Below are 20,687 nucleotides of genomic sequence, written 5' to 3' on the forward strand. Positions count from 1 at the left end.
GTGGGGAGCATTTTCAGCCTCTCCAAGCTTGGAGCACGATCTGCTCTGCTGTGTAGGTACAGAAGATGTTCAGGAAGCTGGTTTGGGCCTTTTTGAGCTTTAATGTTGAGCTGGTGAGCAAGAAACATCAAACCAAGCTATGGAGAGCAGTGCCATGGAGAAGGAGGTGCTGTGGATTTGTCTCTATGAGTCCTACCATCTGTCCCCCAAAACTGGCTCACTCCTTGAGCTCTGGACCCACAGGATCCCATTTCCATATGGGATAAACTGTGCATCCCTGCATCCTTTGTCTGCACTTTTGAGTCTGCACTCTGAGATCCCCATGAATAAATCCAAAAATTGATTTTTTTTCCCCCTTTCTGGCTGGCCTGCTCTTTTGACTGCACACTCACTGGAGACTGCCCCAAGTTACCTTTTCCATGAGTCTGCTCTTGGTGGAGGCTCCCCAAGTTATTAAAGTACAAATAATTAATCATAGGGGTAATTCCATTCCTCTGTACTGTCATGACTGATGATACAGATTTAAATGCCCTGGTGTTTTATTAGAAAGCTGCAGCATTTTATAATATTTGATAATTTTGTTTTAGATCTACCCAGATATCCACTTGGAACACACCACAGACAACACTGTTCTTTTCTTGTTCTGTCATTTATTGCAGAGCAGGAAGCAAAACTGAATTCTTTTTGTGTTTATTCACTTGGAACTGTCAAAAAGAAGCGTCATATTACAATTTAATTTTTTATGGCTAAAATAATTTCAGAAAATAGGCACTACAGGTGGTACTAAATGCTGTGAGAGTGGAGTTGTGGTGGGAGAATCACTGATCTGATCAATTCCTCATTCCCAAAGACATCACATTCCAGGATTGTGACATTCCCAAAGACATCACATTCCAGGTAAGGAACCCAACCACATCTCCAGAAGTCAAAGCTCTGGGAACACCAGGAAATTAATTAACCCAAAAAAAAATCAAAAAGTCCAAAGGCATTGGAAATGCAAAGCAGCTACGGGTGCAACCACCTCCTAATTCCCCCTTTTAACAGCATTTCAAGCCAAACTTCAGAAGTTTGGATCTCTTTCCACCTTTCCAGATGACAAGGAAACCCCGGGAGCTGCACAGAGCAAGAATGGGAGCAATTCCTTGGCTTTTGAAAACTTACAATTATGGAAAGCCTCCCCAGCACATTCCCAAATCTTTATCCACGGATGCTGCAGGAACATCCATCAGGGTTCCTGGTCTTTTTCTTCCCAAGCTCCCTACCATGAAGAGGAGGTGGTGGAGCAAGGCCAGGCTATTTCCTGACGCCCATGGGGCAGGAGACCCCCGTCCCTCCCAGGCCACAGTACCCTCCAGGGTTCTTGCTGAGGTACTGCTGGTGATATTCCTCAGCGTAATAAAACTCAGGAGCCTCCCGGATCTCCGTGGTGATGGGGCCAAAGCCTTCCTCCTTCAGCACCTGTCAGGAAAGACCATGGAAAGCCATTAGTGAATGACCTTAGGATTCCTCCCTGAAGGAGCCACAGGCTGTCTCTCAGTGCTCACACTCCCAGCCCATCCCTGAAAGCTTTTTCATCCCTGCTCTCGTGGTGTTTTGCTTTGCTCCGAGGCGTTGTGGGCACAGAGAGGGAGGGAGCCATCATCCCCTTTTAATGGCTCATTTGTTTAATCTGCCACGGCCACGCTTTTATTCTCTTTATTAACCCAGCCAGCGATGTGGAGCCATCAATGAAAGTGGAAAACAAAGGGAGAACACGCTGGGATCCACCCCGGGAAGCTGCAGTGTCCAGGAACCTTCCCTGGAAAGTGCCTCGGCCTCGAAATCCACCCCCAATGTCCTTGTCCAAGAAGAATTTCTGGGTGAAATTTCAACCCCAAGGATATCCTTGGGAAATCAGAGCACTTGGGCTTTTTTTTTTTTTTCCGCAGAATCACTGCAATCTCATTCTTCAAAGAGAAAAGTTCCATCTTGACCAGAAAGTTTTAAGTTTTAAGGCAAATTATGGCTCATTTTGGAAAGATTTGCCAATACCGTGGACCAGGAGCAATAACCACTTGGCAGGAAGAGAAGACAGAATGTGGGTGGGGATTTTAAATTAGACTTTAATTGCTTTCTGATATCCCCTAGCTGAATTTGAAACTCCTGAGAGGTTTCTGACAGAGGGAATTTCTTTTTAAGATGAATTGCTGTGACATTTTCCCCATTACATTGTCCTTTCCTAAGGAAACTGGTAAACACCAACATTTTGGAGCCAATTCTCTTCTCAGTGTGGACATGACTTGTGCTCTGAAGTCTGTGCTAAAACCTAGTAAGCACTTTTAATTAATGACAGAATCCTGTTGCAAATTGTAGTAATAAATACAGGATGTGGATAGAATTGATTGAAGGGTCAGCATTTAGGATTCCCAGAAAAATATTTGTTATCTGTCATACTATTAAATATATAAAATAAAAATAAAGGGAAATCATTGCATGGAATCACAAAATTATGAATCTGCCATCAGTTATCAAGTTCATCCTCAAGTTCAGCCTTGATCCCAAAAAACATTGGTTATGGAAGATCTCTGGCGATGGAGATCTTCATTCCAATATTTTCCATTCTGTGAGAGAATCCCTCCTAATCCTAGCCCAGTTAAATCCAGTACTTTAATTTAAACCCAGCATTGCTGGGTTTACTTATCCTGGAAGTGGAAAGGAAATCCTTCCGTTCCTCTTTCATCTCTGACATGGCTGGGGAGAGGCAAGGATGACATGCAATGGAAATACTTCATTTAAACAACAGGTGATTATTTGGGACAAAAAGTTTCCAAATTTCCCCCACTGGGTTTTCCAGATCCTGCCCCAGTACAGCCAAGCCCTGCCCTCAGCCTGACAGCAGCTGCTGGGCTTTGGAGAGCACTGCTCTGATTTATTCCCACAATTTCACCATCTAAAGGAGACATTCTGCTCTGTTCAGTCTTCAGTCAGAAATGAAGTGATAAGATGGACACAAAATCCATGATGGACCAGACTTGGAGAGCCCTGAGTTCCCAACCCTACACCAGATTTATCAGCACAGCTTAGGAAGGTGCTGACTCATTAATTCCTTGTGTTCCCACACAACAAATTGATATCACAATCTCAATTTCACAGGAACCTAGCCTTATTTTCCCATGTAAAACCACCAACCAGCTTTTTTCTATCTCTGGGACAGGCTTTATCCCAAGGGAATCAGTTTATTCACCTGACAGACATGTGAGTAAGGAAGATAAAACATGTGAAGCTTTGCACTACAACACATCAACAGCACCAAACACAAAGAGGTGTCAACACAGCTCCTTTTACAAAGCACTGTTTCACTTTCTAACCTTCCCAGCACAGAGAAAACACTTTGGAGTGATCTTCACTGCTGAAAGATGGCACAAACTCTGCCATCCTGGGCATTACTCATTTACCTGCAGCTGTAAATGCAGTCAAAATTGGCCTCTCCCCCTTCCCTGAGTCATGAGGATGCTGCTGGAGCAGGAGAGATTTTTCCACTGTGTTTTCCACAGTGTTTGTTACAGATTTTTAACCTGGGACTTTTCCATTATTGGCTTCATTTTGTCAGTTAGGGAATCCATTCCGTTCGATGTGGCACCACAAGAGGGCATAAACATCATTTATCCCTTCCCAGGCCATTAAAACCTGAATAAAGCAGAGCCCAAGATGAGTCCTTATATTGCACTTTGGTGCTGTTGTCACTGGGAACCCCTGGCCCTGACACTCTGCCAAATCCCACCTTGGATGTTAGGGTTTTAAAGGGAAAGTTATTTTCCTCGCACTGGCAATGTTGATGTGAAGATAAAACCATCACTGGGAGACATGGGAAAGTTCAGGATGTTCAGCTGGCTCTGGCAAGTGTAAATCAGCCCACTCTGGATTGATTTCCTGCCACTGAGGCTGATATAATTTGATGGTAATCCTGTTCTAGAAGAATTTTTAGTCCTCTCTGTCTCAAAACTCCTGAGCCATCCAATGAGACTTCTCATTACCATGCTGCATTTAACCCTTGGGATTTTTAACTCATTGCAAGAAATTTTTAAGGAACCATTGGATCCTTTTTCCCTCCAATATCCCACTGCAATTCAAAGATAATTTATTCCTTCAGAGGATTTCTGTGGCTTTTGTCACAGGAGAGATCAAAACCCTGAAAGATCATTGATTGTTAACCCAGCTGTGCCAAGTCACTGCAACATCACAAGGGGCCCTTTAACTGCTTATAATGCAGCCCAAAAATCCTGCCAGATTCCACCAGGGAGGGGCCAAACCAAACCAGAACCCAAATCTCACGCAGCTGCAGAGGGGACACTGGAACAGGAGCAAGGAATCACAGAATCATCGAGGTTGGAAAAGACCTCCAGGATCATGGAGGTGTCAAAGTCAGCACTGGGAACCTCAGCACTTAAAGTTTGCCAGCCAGCCTGTACTTTCAGCATGTAAAAGATGTGTTTGATGATTTTCCTAATTCTTTGCAGATTGTGAAAGTTTATTTGCTGTTGTTTGCTTTAAACCTCTGCCTGACCACTGATGACCAGATTCGTCATTTTATCCTCTGTCACTAAACACTGGATCTCAGAATCCTCAGCTGGATCTCAGAATTCCAAGTGAGGGGTTGGAAGGGACTTTAAAGCTCATCCTGTTCCACCTCCTGCCATTTTCAGGGACACTTTCCACTGTCCCAGGTTGATCCAAGCTCTGTCCAACCTGGTCTTGGACACTTCCAGGGATCCAGGAGCAGCCACAGCTTCTCTGGGCACCCTGTGCCAGGGCTTCATCACCCTCACAGGGAAGAATTTCTTCCTAACATCCAATCCAAACATACTTTCTTTCAATTTGAAGCCCTTCCCCATGTCCTGCCACTCCAGGTTGTCATAAATTGTCCCTCTCTACATTCCCTGTAGGCTCTTTCAGGCACCAGAAGGTCCAAAGTTCACCCCAAATCCTTCTCTTCTCCAGGGTGAACAACCCCAATTCTCTCAGCCTTTCCTCACAGCATCCTCCATCCCTCTGATCATCCTGGTGTCTCCTAATGCAATTCCTTCTCCCCTCTCTCCACAGAAATCTGGATTTTACCCCTCAATCCTGCCCATTCATGTCTTCAGCCAGACCCACAGCCTTTCACTCCCAATCTATAACCCAGGATTGTGGGTTATGGACTCTCACCCTTTTCCTGCATCTCTCCAGCTCTCCTTCCCCACCGCAGTCACTGGGGTGACTGGAATTCCACTGTGCTCAAGAGCCCCAGGGATTTATTCAGCCCTGCACTTACATTTCCTCTTTCATTCCCCATCCCTTCCCCAGCAATTCTTTGCATTCCACTTGCCTTCCTGACCTCTGCTGAGCACGGAGCAGATGTTTCCAAAGCACCATCTGCAATGACGCCAGAACCTCTTTCCCGGGCTAATTTAAACCCTCTCATTGTGCCTGCACTTGACTTTTATTGACACGGAATTTCAGCAGCTATTTTCTGTATTGTTGTCGGATTCTTCTGCAACTTTTTTGTAGCCATGTCTGCTTTGGCTCACCTGGAATAACTCCAAACCCTCAGCGGGTTGTGGTGCGTCACCATCCTCTTTTTTCCAGCCCTTTTGTGAGGATATTGAACTGCACAGCTTCCCAAGACAGGTTAATCTCTTTTCACTGCAGCAACTGCACAGTTATTTGTACCTTTTATTTCCTATTTGTACCTCAGAAGAGCAACTTTCCTCTTATTCCACATGTGGCACCTCATTGTGCACCCTCTCTCTTCAAAAAAAACCTGTATTATGTGTACAAGACATGAGTCTCCTCATGCTAAAGTCATTATAAATTTGACAAAAAGGCTTTAAAATTGGTTTTGCTAAATGAAACCATTTAATTTTACAAGCAGAGGCATTAGTAAAGCAGGGGAGTATTAATTGGCTTCAAGCATTTTGTGGCTTTTAATAAAAATGGCATCATCCTGTGTTTGATTCAATAGACACTTTATAAACCAGTTTATATGAACATCCATCCACTTCGTCTCGTGTCCCAGTGAGTTGCATGAAGCTGCTGCATTCCTAAAATCTCCTTGAAAAATCCCTGATGTTGGAAACACCCCAGAGCATCCTGCCATGTGTGACAGCTCCTGCACCATCACTCCTGATGTCAAACTCTAACAACAATCCCACTGAATAAAATCTGCTGGGCTCTCCCTTCATTGCAGTGTCTACTCAAAATTTCACACCAGCAGCAGCAATCCTGAATTTCAGCTCTTTTTCCAAAAGTTCTAAGAATTAAAGGAGCTGCACTATGGAGAAGAACTGCAGGAATTAGTTCTGTGAACTCTTTATGATGGGAGACTGTGAGAATCCTAGACACTTGATCCCTGTGATATTTTTAACTGGAAACCAACTTAACTGACTTTGCCAGGTTTGTGGATTATTTCCTGGCAGGTTTGGGGGCAGAAATCCAGCCCTACAGCCTTGCTTGATCCAGAGAAATAAACTTTGGTCCAGAGGAATGAGCAATCACCAATGTTTTATTTTCTCCTTCATTTATTTTCTCCTTCCCTTCCCTCTCTGTTCTGGCAGTTCAGCCCACTCTGCTGTGTCATCAATGATATATGATGTGAAATTGTTTCCTTTGTGCTGCCTTCAGTTGGCTGGAACAGCTCAGTTTGTCACACCGGGTCCAGTCTCCTCCATGTCACTTACTGATGTTGGCTTTTCCAAAGTAATTGATGCCAGCAACCTCTACAAGTGCTGGAATGGGCTGAAATCCTGATTATCTGCTAAAACCTACATTCCCAGCCTGTAGCTGACCTGCTTTTGGAAATCATGTGTTTATGACAGGAAGAAGGAGCCTGCCAAGGGAAATGTGGGAGCAGTGGCTGGTGAGCGCTGAAGTCCAGCCCCAGCTACCACATGGGCTGGGACCAGATATCCACATTCCCCTGCTTCCAGCTGCCTCTGCCCTGTGGATTCCATGGCATTGATGCATTTGATAGGTGGTGCTGGGATTGATTAGCAAATGCTTTTCCACGGGGCTGTGGAGTGCTGCATAACGAGCTAATGCTCACACAGGCTTTGGAGAGCTGTGTAATTCCTGAGTATTGTTAATATCCTTGCAGGGAAGCTGTCTGCTCTCAGAACTCTCCTTGCAGAGTGTCTCTGGCAAAGCAGGCAAGATCAAGACTGGGAATGATGGAATCATGGGGGTATAAATTCCATCATTTTTCACAGAAATGGGCACATGGATCTAAGGGCAGAAATGGTGAAATCCACAGACTCTGCGCTGGGAGAGGAAAGCAGCTGCTGTGGGACTAAATTTGAAGGAAAATGTCATAGATTCATGGAATGCTTTGGGTTGGGAGAGACCTTAAAGACCATCCAGACCATGGCCAGGAACATTTCCCACTATCCCAGGTTGCTCCAAGCCTTGTTGAACTTGGCCTTGGACACTTGCAGGGATCCAGGGGCAGCCACAGCTTCTCCAGGCACCCTGTGCCAGGGCCTCAGCACCCTCACAGCCAGGAATTCCTTCCCAAAATCCTATCTATTCCTGCCCTCTGGCAGTGGGAAGCCATTCCCTGTGTCCTGTCCCTCCATCCCTTGTCCCCAGTCCCTCTCCAGCTCTCCTGGAGCCCCTTTAGGCCCTGGAAGGGGCTCTGAGCTCTCCCTGAATCCTTCTCCTCCCCAGCTCTCCCAGCCTGGCTCCAGAGCAGAGGGGCTCCAGCCCTTGGAGCATCTCTGTGGCCTCCTCTGGACTCTCTCTAGCAGCTCCACATCCCTCTCATGTTTGGGATCCCCAGAGCTGGACACAGAGCTCCTGGTGGGGTACACCAGAGTGGAATCAGCTCCCTTGACCTGGTCCCACAGCTTTAGATGCAGCCCAGGATACATCCTGCAGGGATTACCCGTTCCCTGGTCAAAGAGGAGCAGTGCTGCTGCAGGAGCCTGCAGGAATTTTTCCTAGGGATGTATCCTTCCAGTGCAACACAGAGAAAATGCAGGTAAGACGGAAATAGGATAGAAAAAGAAAGATGGTACAAAATCTAAGCTTAAGAATCCTGATTTTCATCCATAAAACTGCAACACTGACTTTGTCCAAGCTTCTCCCTGTTGACAAATCTCCCACACAACAGAATACATCACTGAAATGGAGAAACTGATCCTGGCTGGAGACACATCTCCAGGAGCCTTAGGGGAAGCTGGGTGTGTGTATAAAGTGTGTTTTGAAGATTTGCTCTCTCTGAAATGTTTCCCTCTTAACCACTTAGCTTGGAGCAGGTTGTTTGGTCACTCCTCCCTGCCAGAGGGGAAGGAGTTGCTGGGCTTGGATATCCATCAGTCCTGCCAAGGTAAATCACAGTTGGATGAGAGCCTGGTATTAACACAGCCCCGAGTGGTTGTGCTCAGAGAGTCTAGGGAGGACCAGGAGTGCAGTTTGTCTGATATTTCCTCCTGTTTTACCTCTGAGTGTAAAACCTGAGTGTTGCCCACAACAATGAGCTCTGCCAGCTGAAATATCCCATTTATCCAGCCAGATTTCATGCTACCTTCTCCCACAAGAGGAAAAGAGGAGCTTTGAATTTGTCCTAAATCATCTTAAAGGCAACTGACAGCGAAATAAAATCTGCAATTCTATTTTTTCCTGTTGGATGCTGATCTTGTGAACGTGCATAGGAAGGAAGTTGTATCCTGCTCTCCATCATATCCATCTAATTCTGGATTCAAAGCTTTTTAGCTCCAGATACTGCCTGGTTTAACAGGATCAGCTTGACCCAGAGTCTTTACAAGCTTGACCTTCAGCGTGGAGCTTCCTGAACACCCATCCTGTTTTCTCCTGAGGGAAGAGAGATGAAAGTGGGGAATGGCACGGGCGGGCATTTAAGAGGTAGAGGGAGATAACATTAGCAAAGATAAAAGACATCTTGCTCCAGTAGCATCTGGGAGCTAATTAGGTGTTGAAGGAGCCATTGAGAGAGATGGAAATTCTGTTTGTCTGGCCAATTTGAAGGCAGCCAAACAGCCTCTTACTGCACATCCTGCATGGATAATTGATGATGCCTAAGAAAACTCCTGCCCCGTCCTGACTTCCAGTGATCTAAAGCTCAAATCTCCTCCGTGGCTGGAGACAGCAGAGTCTCCTCCCCTAATCACTCATCCATTACTCTCATATTCCTGAAATAACAACGGCCAGGGCCAAGCTGGGATGGGGGAAATGACCCACACACAGAGCAACAAAGCTCAGAGCAGAATGCTGGAGACCACAAGTGGTTTGGCCCTGGATGACTCTGAGAAACCAACTCAGATCCAAAAATACTCTAAGATCAGGCAGCCCCAGCTGCCTGTGGACAGAATAAAATCCTCCACATGTAAACAGTGTGTTGACAAGACTTCCCCACCTCCATTAGCTCAGGTATCTCTGGATCACGTTTTGTTCCAAGTGCAGAGCAGCTTGTGGTGCTCCCTTGGGTGTGAGCCCTTGGCAATGAATGTAAGGCTCTGCAATTATTTTTTATTCAGGGGAGCAGCAATGAAGAAGTAAAAACGTTCATTTGCCATATCAAACCCAGAGGGCTCAGGTCAGCTCTGCTGTTACACTGCCATCATTTTATTTTTCTCTCTGGTTTTCCATCAAGTATTTCTTCCATGATATATAAGCATGAAAGTTTCTCAGGAACACATATGAGTTTTGCAGAGAAACAATTTATCTTTACCTAAACTCATCCTGAAAAAAACCAGAAATTACTTCTGTTGTGATTGGAGGGAAAATCTTCCAGACAAGAGACCATGCACAAATATTTACCACTAAAATAATAAAATCTGCTATACTGGAATAACTTAAATATCCTTGCACTGGAAACCATTGGGAAACTTGTCATCCCTGTTAACTATTTTGCCTCTAATAACACACTGAGATTTTTCCCTTCAGCCTCCCATGACCATTGGTTTATAACCCTAAACCATTTAATCCCTTCAAAAAGCTGGGAGGTGGTTTGCATTTTGCTGACCACTCTCTGGAGAGGTGAACAACTCACCCTGAGCACCCACCATGAGCCTCACCTGCTAAACTCGATCCTGTCACCTTTATTTTCAGTCTGTATTGCTGGTTTCTTATATAAGGAAATATCTCAGAAGGATCCAACATGGGTCTAATATTCCCAACAATTTACAGCAAAACTATTCATGTTACACATGGAATGTTCCAGCAAAACAGCATTAGAAAGTCACAGAATCTTTTTGGCTGGAAAAGCCCTTTCAAGACTCTGAAGTCCAACCATCCTCAGCACTGCCAAGGCCACCACTTATATATGGCCCATCAGATATTGCCTGTGCTCTAATGCAGTTTAAGGGGAAGGAATGATAAAGGATGGTCCTGGGAAAGGGAAAAATCAACACCATGTTTTTCTGGTTTTTTGGATATTGTCCCCTTTTTTTTCCCAATGGACACACCTTCTCCAAACATCTTTAATCCCCCATGGCTGCCCTCTCCAAATATCATCAAACAGAGAGGAGATGGATCCAGCATGAGACTGATCTAAACACCACAACAGTGCACATCAAATGAAACAGAAAATCGAGGTCCCTTTGCTGGATCTCAAGGATCAGTGCAGCTCTGTGAAATTTCCAACGAAAAATCCCACTCTGGTTTAAAACAGAACCCAAATTCTTCTGCCCCCTGCCCAATGTCAGGCAAATGCTGCATTTCCAGCCTAGGTCTTTCTGACCTTTCTGTCCAGCTGATTTCAGTGGAATATTTGCTGGATTTTTAATCCACATAGCAGATCAGAGAGAGGCTGAATACTTTAAAGCAATTTGGATCCTTCAGGATGACAAATTGTTTCTGTTATCGAATATATGCATAATTACTACTAAAATTATATTTGAAATGGCTACCAAGCAATACAATTTTTAGCCCATTCCAAGGACTGAAAAGTCAAGAGAAAATGAACAGAGCACGTTTTAATCAGAAGATAAGTAGTTTTCCAGCCACTATAAATAGAAAAGGCTGGAAGAACCCATCCAACAAGCAGGAGAAAGCGCGAGGAGGGTAAAATTCCACAGTGTTTTGGCTTTGGACTTCAGAAGGTAGTGAGTATGAGATAGTGTGAAATACAAAGAAGTCTTTGTTGTTTACATCTGAAGTTTAAAAGTGGCACAGTGTGAATAAACAAAGGATGTTCCATGAGATGCTGCAGCAGGGATGCGCTCGCTCCGTTGGAGCTCCGCGTAAACAGAGGCATCGCCTCCGTGCTTGAAAAAGAGAGGGAGGTAAACTTGAAAGCTTTGCCTTCCAGAAAATCTCATTTACCAGGATCCTCAGGCTTTTAAGTGGTAGGGAAAACACACACAAGCTTAATAAGACCAAGATCTGGATCATTTAGCATTTGCTTTCAGGTTGGTTAAGCTCCTTCCTAACGATAACGGTGCACGTGCTCTGCAAAACCTGAATTAGCTGTTCCTTATCTTCCCAGGGAAAATAAGTTTTGTCCTCAAGAATTGGGATAATATCAAGCAATTTCTTTTCTGGCAGACAATAAAGAATACTGCCTTGATAGTTTCATGAGTTAACTGATTGTTTTCCAGGAGGGTGTATAGGATAATTGGTAAGGACAACATTTAAAGATGCCCAGATTCAGTTCAATAATCATGACAATATTTCCTGTTGTGGAGTTACATAGCATTGAACTTGATCCATAGGATCATGGAGTCATGGAATGGTTTGGAGTTGAAAGGGATCTTTAAACCCACTCAGTTCCAACCCCTGCCATGGACAGGGACACTTCCCACTATCACAGGTTGATCCAAGCCCCATCCAGCCTGGCCTTGGACACTTCCAGGGATTCAGGGGCAGCCACAGCTTCTCCGGGCACTCTGTGCCAGGGCCTCCCCACCCTCACAGGGAACAATTCCTTCCCAATATCCCATCCATCTTTGCCCTATGGCAGTGGGAAGCCATTCCCTGTGTCCTGTCCCTCCATCCCTTGTCCCAAGTCCCACTCCATCTTTTTTCCAGCCTCCCTTCAGGTACTGGGAAGCCACAATTAGGTCATCCCAAAGTTTTTGTTTTCCAGGCTGAACAACCCCAATTCTCCCAGCCTTTCCTCACAGGAGAGATGCTCCACCCCTCTGATCAACTGGGTGGGCTCAATTTAGTTATGGTACCTGTATACATCTTTCAATGCAGAAGTCTCCCCCTATTTGACAAATCTGACAAAACTTGAATTTTATTCAAAACATTTTCATCTCTTCCTATGATGTAGATAGAGGGTAACTTTTGATGAAGTTAAAAATAAAATTGTAACGATTTCCCCTGTCCCTCCATCCTTTGTCCCAAGTCCCTCTCCAGCTCTCCTGGAGCCCCTTTAGGCTCTGGAAACGGCTCTAAGATTTCCCTGGATCCTTCTCTGCTCCAGGTGAACACTCCCAGCTCCCCCAGTCTGTCCATGATTTAATACAATTCCCTTTCCTATACAATTGTGAAAATTGTTGCAGCAAGACCATTTTACCAGAGGAGGAGGAAAAGATGCACTTGGGTGGAACAGCAGCTGCAAACCCAGCACCATTTCACAGCTGCCAAAAGTGCTGAGGGTTCAGCAGCAAGGGTGAAAATAAAAATACTTCATAAGGAAACAGGGTGAATCCTACAGCTTCAGCTCCTTCCCACACCATCCCTACTCCTGGGCACAACAGGGAGTAATTGTGTGTACAGGGCACCTACAATCACAGAATTACAGAATGGTTTGGGTTAGAAAGCATCTTAAAGCACATCTAGTTCCAACCCCAAAACTTTATTTTTTATCTGACCCTATCTTTTATGAGCAGCAGATTTCTTTCTCAAGCTTCTTGATCAGCTCTAGTGATTTTTTTATTAAAGGGGGGCACCTCAGGCTTCCAGAAAAGTATCAGTGAAGGAACCTCCAGAGATTCTTTAGCTTTTCCACCTGCCCCAAGCTCTGCCTGCTCCTAGAAGAGTTTAGGTACAAACAATTCTGATATATTTGATTAGTGACCCTCAGCACAAACACAACCCACGGGGGCTGAGATTTGAATGAGACTTACAGTCAACAAGTTAATTTGTTGGGAAGCTTAGAAAATACAAGACCCTTTTGAAGTTAAGGGTCAAATTCCACTCATTGTATAAATCACCCACCACCACTGGAATGGATTTATGCGTCTGGAAAGGAGATTTGAATTTGGCCATTAGTAAAACAAAATACCGAGCTGATTGAGGCTGGAGAGGAAGCAAAGAAAATGCAGGGAATGCACTTTACATTTCAGAGAGAACCTGGCATTTGCAGCACATCATCTTCCTGCCAGCTACAGAACAGCAGTGACTTGGCAGAGGCTCCATGGCCAGATGTCACCCTCATCTGGTTCTCTTGGCTCAGGCTGCTCCTTTGAAATGAGCAGCAAAGCAGGGCGAGGATGGCTCTGCCTGGTCCTCCCTGCACAAGGAATAGAAGGAGGAAAAGTTCCCCGCCTCCCCAAACCTGGCACTGCTCTGCACCATTTTGACAAATTCACAGCCCTCACCAGGCAGAATCTGGGAGGTGGAAGCAGAGTCAAGAACCAGAGAGATTTGTTTGACAGCTGCCTCTCGCTGGGTGATGGATACAGCACAAATCCTCTCCGGGTGCTTTCCCTGCAGCTTCAAACACTTCAGCACTCAGAGCCCTGGTGCATTTCCCAGGATAAAACCCTGCACTTGGATTTCTTTGTTTAAAGGCATTGCTGTGTCTCTATTTCACTGCACCTTCCTAACTGGTTGTTTTATTTAAAGAGAGAGATGCTTGAAATGAGATGATCTTTAAGATCCCTTCCAACACATCCTACTCTGGTTTCTGCATTTCTATTATATTACCACAACCAAGAGCAAGGAGAAAAACATCAGGGTATTCCCCACCTAAAACTTGCCTCTTTTGGAGTTAATTGCTATTTAGGCAATTAAGGATTTATGATAGATATGAAGGGACACAGCCTAACACCACATGTTCCTCCTAAAACACTTTCAGATACACCAGGAGATCTGAACTAATGGCCAAATTTTGGTGGGGTTTTGACATGGTAGCAAAGTCCCCAAATGCCTTTAGACACGGAACAAAAGAGACAGGCACAGACCATCCTGGCTAAACCCCTCACGTGAGTGACCTTCCCTCAGAAGGAGAATTCCTTTTGAAACCCAACACCTGATAACACGTGTGTGTTTGTATACACATCAATATGTGTGATAAGAAGGCTGCTCCGTGGCAGAACCTGCCAACAAACCCATTTTTTGTCACCATCTGCTAGGAAGAGAGTGAGCACCTGTTAGGAGCAGCTGCCTGAATGCAGAATGTAGGTAAGAGAGAAAAATCAGTTTCATTTTGGACTTGGCCTGCTGCAGGTAGCACATGGCTTCCACCACCGAGGATGCCAAGTGGTCCTTTTTAAGTTTGTCCTAATTAAGAGCGTTATGAAACCTCCAAATTGTTCATTTATAGGCTGTTACAGCAAGTAAAAGAAGTGATGGGGCCCCCCAAAACACCTCCCCACCTCCACTGGGGTCTCTGCCCTGTTCCTTGCCTTTTTCTTTCTTGAAGCCAACGGAGCATTTGGAGGAGCCGCGCGTGGCTCGGTGCCTCTCCTGGCACAGCAGCTGCCCCAGGACGTGTTGCTCTGAGGAATCCCAGCATTAGCAACACCCCTTGACTCCTTCCTTTGGAGAACAACTGCTTCCCTTTGGCTGCCTCCTTGTGTCCATCTCTGTGGGGGTCCTGGGAGGGATTTTGGAGGGATTTTGGAAGGAACCGAGGGCGCTTGGTCCAGGCACTCGCTGTGATCAAGGCACCAGCAGCTGCCAGCCCTGCCATGCTATCCTTTCTCAGGGGGAGCAACGGGGTTGCCACCACCCAGAGAACTTGGAATGGGCAGAAAAAAAACACACGAAAGGATTTCCCACCCTCATCCAAGCGACAGATCCAAGTTCACAAGTCAGCATGGCCTCTCCCACCGCGCCTGACACCACGGATGGTCTCAAATCTGCTGCCCTTAATCCCCACTTGTGGCATCTGTGTATCCATGGAAGGAATGAGGTCATTCAGTTTGTTCTTTCCCAACCTCCCAAGCACGGGCTGTTCCTCATTCTCTTCAGCAAGCAATGCTTTGTGTACCATGGCTGACTGTGTGACACAGCCACTCAACCAGAACAGCCCCAGCACCTGCCCATCCCTGGGTGTGAAAGGGATTTTAGTCCTAAAAATCAGCCATCCTGCAAGGAGTCTTCCTCTTCCCCTTTACCACACAGCCCTACATCTAAGAATCATTTGGGGAGGAACTATAAGACTATGAGGAACTCCCGTCTCCATTACCAGCAACAGGAGGTCAATGGATGGGCTTGACTTGGAGAGAGAATATTTGAAATGGGCACCAATATTTGGGAGCCCTTTCAGCTCCAAACATCTTCCCTTTTTTTTTTTTTTTTGTTTCCCTGTTTCCTCATTTTATCTTCCATTTCTTGTCTTCCCAACAAGTCGCAATCCCCTGTTATGAGGATGATAAATATTTTTTTATAAATCATCTGTCTGACCCATTTGACCCCAGAAATTTGTATTTTTTTAAATGGAAGCAGAAAACTGGTGGGACTGTCACATCCTGTGAAAACCCAGAGGCTTGTGCACACAGGCAGTGCCCTGAGGAATAAGGGAGATTCCCAAAATGCTTTTGCAGCTCCAAGCTCTGTGATGTGCTTTACAGATCAAATGCTGATCCCCAAAAAACCCAACCCTGATTTCCAACTGTGAAAACAACTGTTTACCTGGATCAAATGCTGATCAAAAAAAAAAAAAACAACCCTAACCCTGATTTCTGCATGGAAAACACCCAAACAGCTCGAGAGCGAGTGCACGAGGCTGAGGGAGAAATCCCATTTCTCCTGCTTGTAAAGGAGTAAATCTGCTCTTGCTGCAGAGAAACCCAGCTAAAATCACACAAAGCCATCCCACAGAGTCCCTTCTCCCTGCAAAGCTGCACCTGCAGCCGTGTGGTTTAGCGCAGATCCGCCGGTCAAGCAGGAATTCTTTTTCCTAATGTAGATTTCTCTCCGTGAGCACATCTGTAAGCTATAGATCCCTCCCTCCTGGGACAGGCCTAATGGGCTCTGCATCCACTCTGCCTCATTTCTTTGGGACGTGTTGGCTCTGCATGGGAGGGCTGAAGAGGGGCTTGCACTGAGGGATGTTTGTTCATTCCTGAATTTAAATGTACAAACAGAAACCGTGGGTTGTTATTGCTGAGAGAAATATCAACAGAGGGCTCAAGAGCCACAGATTGGGGTGTCAGTGACACAGAAGCATCCAAGGACATGATGGGGTAGCTAATTAATGCCCTAGCTAATTAATGTCACCCCTGGCCTCTAAATTGGTCATATATTTCCTTAAGAGCTTCTGCTCCCCACCAGCCAAAGGGCAGCAATGCAGGAGTACAGAGAGGGCAAGTTTCAGCCAGGAATCTCCTCCTGGTTCATTTCCTGTGATTCCCTGATGGATTTGGGATGTCTGAGGAAGGCAGGGATATTGAACAGCTCAGTGCTGACTTTGCATGCAGAAGAGAAGGGGAAGAAGCTGGAGTTGAGCTCAGTTATGAATCATGAGAGCAGAAATAAGAGGTGTCCATGCCCAGGTGGGAGGGGATCCTCCACCAGGAAAGCTTCCCCTCAGAAGAAACATGGGATAAATCCATCCTTGAGAGCAGCCCAGTGAAGCTCTGCTACAAAGCAACCTCCCTTGGGGCACCCTGAAATATTAAAATATTAAAATTCTCCAAAATTTTTCCACCAGCACATGCTCAGATGAAGAACCTCAAATCAAGAAGAGCTCAGTCTTAAAAACAATGTGGTGAAAAATCCAAACTCTCCTGCCTTATTAAAAAAAAAAAATCCAGCAACTGAAAGAAAAAAAAAAAAAAAAGAAAATAAAAAGGCTTGTTCATGCTGTTACAGTTTAGGAACTGCTGGCATCCCTGTCTCTGAGAGGAAGGGATGGGGAGCTGACTGCTCAGCAGCTGAGAACGTGTGTTCTGGAAGCAGCTCCCGGAGCAGATGGTGCAATGATTACTGCCAGTAAATGTTAGAGCCCTCTTTTCCTTCCTTTTTTTTTTTTTTTTTTCTTTTTCCTTTTTATTTTTTTTTAACTAGAATTCTGAACAACAGGGGAAAAATAATTACAAATAATACATGAAAGCAGCTTGATTTCCTTTCTTTTTCCCCTCTCTCTGAGTGTGCCTTGCTCCTTCTCTGACACCTGACGCTGCAGAAGGGGATGTTCCCTGGGATTGCTGGGGATGATGGAATCCACCTCCAAGCACTTTGTTCTGGGGAGTTTGACATGGCTTTTGTGCTGCAAGCTGTGTTCCCTGGGAAATGAGGAGCTGCAGGATCATGTGCTGTGTATGGGATGCTAAAAACAGGGAAAAGGAGAAGGGATGCAGCTGTGTATAATGGAAGGTGTCCTTGCCCGTGGCAGGGCTTGGAATTGGTGGCCTTTGAGGTCCCTTCCAACCCAAATCATGCTGGGATACAATGATTCCATGATTTGAATTGTCACCCTGCTGGCTTGTGGTGTGATAAACAGTCCTTGGGCCAAGAAATGGGAATTATTTTTCCCTTTATCATCAGGGTCTGGCTCCCCCGGCCCTCTCTCTTTCCAATGTCTCTGAGTAGCCTTAAAACATTTCTCCCCCATTTCCTCCCTTGTTCCCCTCTCTTTGTCCCAACATTCTCTTTCTTTCCCCCTTAAAATTAGATTTTTAATTTTTTTTTATTTTTTTGCTTTCTAGTAGGGCAGCTTGTCCCCCAACACTTTAATACCACTTTAAACCTCCAGGAGACTCTGGGAGGTCTTAAAAAAAAAAAAAAAAAGTGATTTTTTTTTTTTTTTTTAATTTGGCACGCAAATTTTTAAAGAGCAAGCATCAGCCAGGATGGGAAGGATCATCCCTGTCATCCTGGAAAACACACTGTGGTGCTGGAGCAGACACAGCCAGAGCAGCACAACACATCCCCCTGCAGCATCTCTTGAGAGCTTCAGCTTTTAAATGCTGTGACATCTCTCCCAAATGTGTCTTGGGGTTTTTGGTTTTTTGTTTTTTTTTTTTTTTGAGTTTTTTAGTGTCGATAAATTAAGAAAAGCCAGGGAAATTTCCATTGGGAGATAAAAAAAAAAAAAAAAAAAAAAAAAAAAAAGAAGCAGGATATGCGCAAAAAACGCCTCCTTCCTGAAATTCAGATCCCTGCTCTGCAGCAGGGAGGTACCAAAGCCTCTCATAGACAGGCTGGGAGAAATATTTTAGAATTGAAAACAACATGTTTTTCTCCAGCTTCCTGTTCCCAACAATTTTGGCTGGAACTTTAAAAATATCAGTCTGAGGAGGCAGAAAACTGGCACAGAAAACGTCACCCCCCCACCCCAAATTAATGTTTGCTGAAGTATCAATCAACTGAGAGAAGAGGCTTCTGAGAGGAACTGTCAGACATCCCTAAAATGGGGAGCATCCAGCTCCACTGGCAACAGTGAGGTGCCAGAATTCCTCAGTGTGATTCCAGGTCAAAGCAAATCACATTTTCAATTAGAAGGCTGAGGTTTCTTTGTGACCATACAGGGAAAGGAATGGTCAACATCTGCTAAATTATCAAATTCTTCTTGCTATTAGCCATGAAATTCCTCTTTGAAGGTCAGGCATGGTTTTTTCAAGGTGAAGCCTAACAGTAGTTAAAGAATAACATTTTTTAATTTCAGTTATAATAATTTTGAGGCTTTGTTGGGATGTTTTCAATTACAATCACAGCTCTCATCCTTTGACAGCTTCCAGGGAAGAAAAGAGGGGAGTAAATGAAATGTTGCATCTTCATTCAAAGCCTGCAGCACTCACCAAACAAAACTGAAATGAAGGGTTCCAAGAAAGTCAGCACTGGACCATCCATGAATACTCCTCTCCTTGAGATGCAGCACTTGTATCAAGGACACAAACCATCAATAATGACAGCAGCAGTGTTTGTTCTGCAATTTGTGGGTATTCAGAGCCCACTCCTCAAATCCCTGCTTAAATTGTGGCAGCACAAATGGAGTTGGACAGAGCCTGGTCCTCGAGTCCTACACCATTTTCTGGGTTCAAAGGCTGAGCGTTTTAGCTGTGTAATAATGGGTGGTATTACCAGGTATTGTGATGAAAATAAATGTTCCTTGAAATGAAAATACCCTCTTTCCACGGAGCATGAACCTGGCTTTCTCTTTCTTCTCTGCTGGATCAGTGGTATTTGCAGAAAAACTCTTGTGCCACTTGTGGGATAGCACTTCATGCTGAGCTATCAAGGAACAGGTCAGGCTTGGGGGTGTTTTCTTTTAATTTGTTGTTCTGGTGTCCTCAGCTAACTGAGGACGCCAGATTTAAGGCTGGCAGTGCAAACACAGATGCTGTATCTCTGACACACCTGAGCATTTCTTGTCTGATTGATAAATTGAAATCAGTAATGGTGAGGAAATGTGCAAGGGATTTGATTTATTTTTAATATTTTTTTTGTCCTCTCCAGGCTGGATGAGGCTTTGAGCAATGTGGTCTAGTGGAGCCATGGCAGGGATTGGAAGTGATGATCCTTAATGTCCTTCCCAAACCAAAACATTCTGTGATTCTCTTTCAGAGTACATTTGCTGAAACCCCATTTTTCCTGCATGTTAAAAGCATTTGCCCCCAGCTACTGAAGAGTTTTATTATCTTCTCTGAGCCTGGCTTGGTGAAGGCAAATCTCTCCCCATCTCTTTCTTTATAGGGTTCATAAAGAGATCTTGTGGTCGGCAAGAACAAGGCCAAACTGCACTCCAAGACCCCTTTACAGCCCCAGAGGTGTGATACTGTTTTCATGATTTTCCTGACTGTCTTCACATCCTGCCTGATGCTGATTTCATGGGATTACAAAGAGAGGCTTAGAGATTTCACTAAAAATATCACCCAAGAAAATTTTGTCTTTGGGGAAAAATTGATTTGTGATCCTGTAAAGTCAACTCAAGATTTATGAGGCTGCAGAATGAGAGGCTGGGGCAGGTCTCTTCCCTGCCTGTCCCTCTATATGCCTGCTTGTAAAGCAGATGTTGCAATATCTGTACTTGCATATCGCTGAATTGTGTGATATGAGGGCACTGCCTGACCACGTGGGAGCCATGGCATTGCCTGACCTGGTGAGGGGTCCCAGGAGATGCAGCCATGAAGACCATGGTGGGAAAACTGATAAGGAACTGGCACAGGGTTCCCAGAAAAGCCCTGGATCCCTGGAAGTGTCCAAGGCCAGGCTGGAGCCACCTGGGATAGTGCAAGTTGTCCCTGCCCATGGTGGCAGGGTGGGAACAAGTTGGTCTTTCAGGTCCCTTCCAACCCAAGCCACTCCATGATTCTCATGCCAGCCCTTCACTTATCTTCCCTCTAGTTTTTAAACTTTCAGCAAAGCTCTGCTCCTCACCTTTACCCAATGAGTGCCTCTGAAGTGCTTTGGGAACCTGAGGCCAAAAAGTGCAACACAAAACTTTGACAAATCCCACGCTGACCTGTTGTTACCAGGCCTCTTAATGAGGATAATTTATAGAATTCCACTACCATAAATGCATTCCAGCCATCCCTGCCCCCCCCACCCCAAACAAGGAATCAATTGAGGGAAAATGGCCCATGACAGGAAAG

General features: G+C 45.0%; 1 protein-coding gene across 2 annotated transcripts in view; it reads right to left on the reverse strand.

Moving 5' to 3' along the window:
- Positions 1–630: 630 nt before the first annotated feature.
- The window catches only part of MSRA (methionine sulfoxide reductase A), a 243,445-nt gene continuing 223,388 nt past the window's right edge, over positions 631–20,687 (reverse strand). For both annotated transcript variants that reach the window (XM_063153178.1, XM_063153179.1), the window contains exon 6: positions 631–1,458. In XM_063153178.1, the coding sequence (XP_063009248.1) occupies positions 1,294–1,458 (165 nt within the window). In that variant the 3' untranslated portion in view covers positions 631–1,293. The remainder of the gene's footprint in view (positions 1,459–20,687) is intronic.

The sequence above is a fragment of the Melospiza melodia genome, chromosome 3 (assembly GCF_035770615.1).
Source record: "Melospiza melodia melodia isolate bMelMel2 chromosome 3, bMelMel2.pri, whole genome shotgun sequence".
NCBI classification, from domain to species: Eukaryota; Metazoa; Chordata; class Aves; order Passeriformes; family Passerellidae; genus Melospiza; species Melospiza melodia.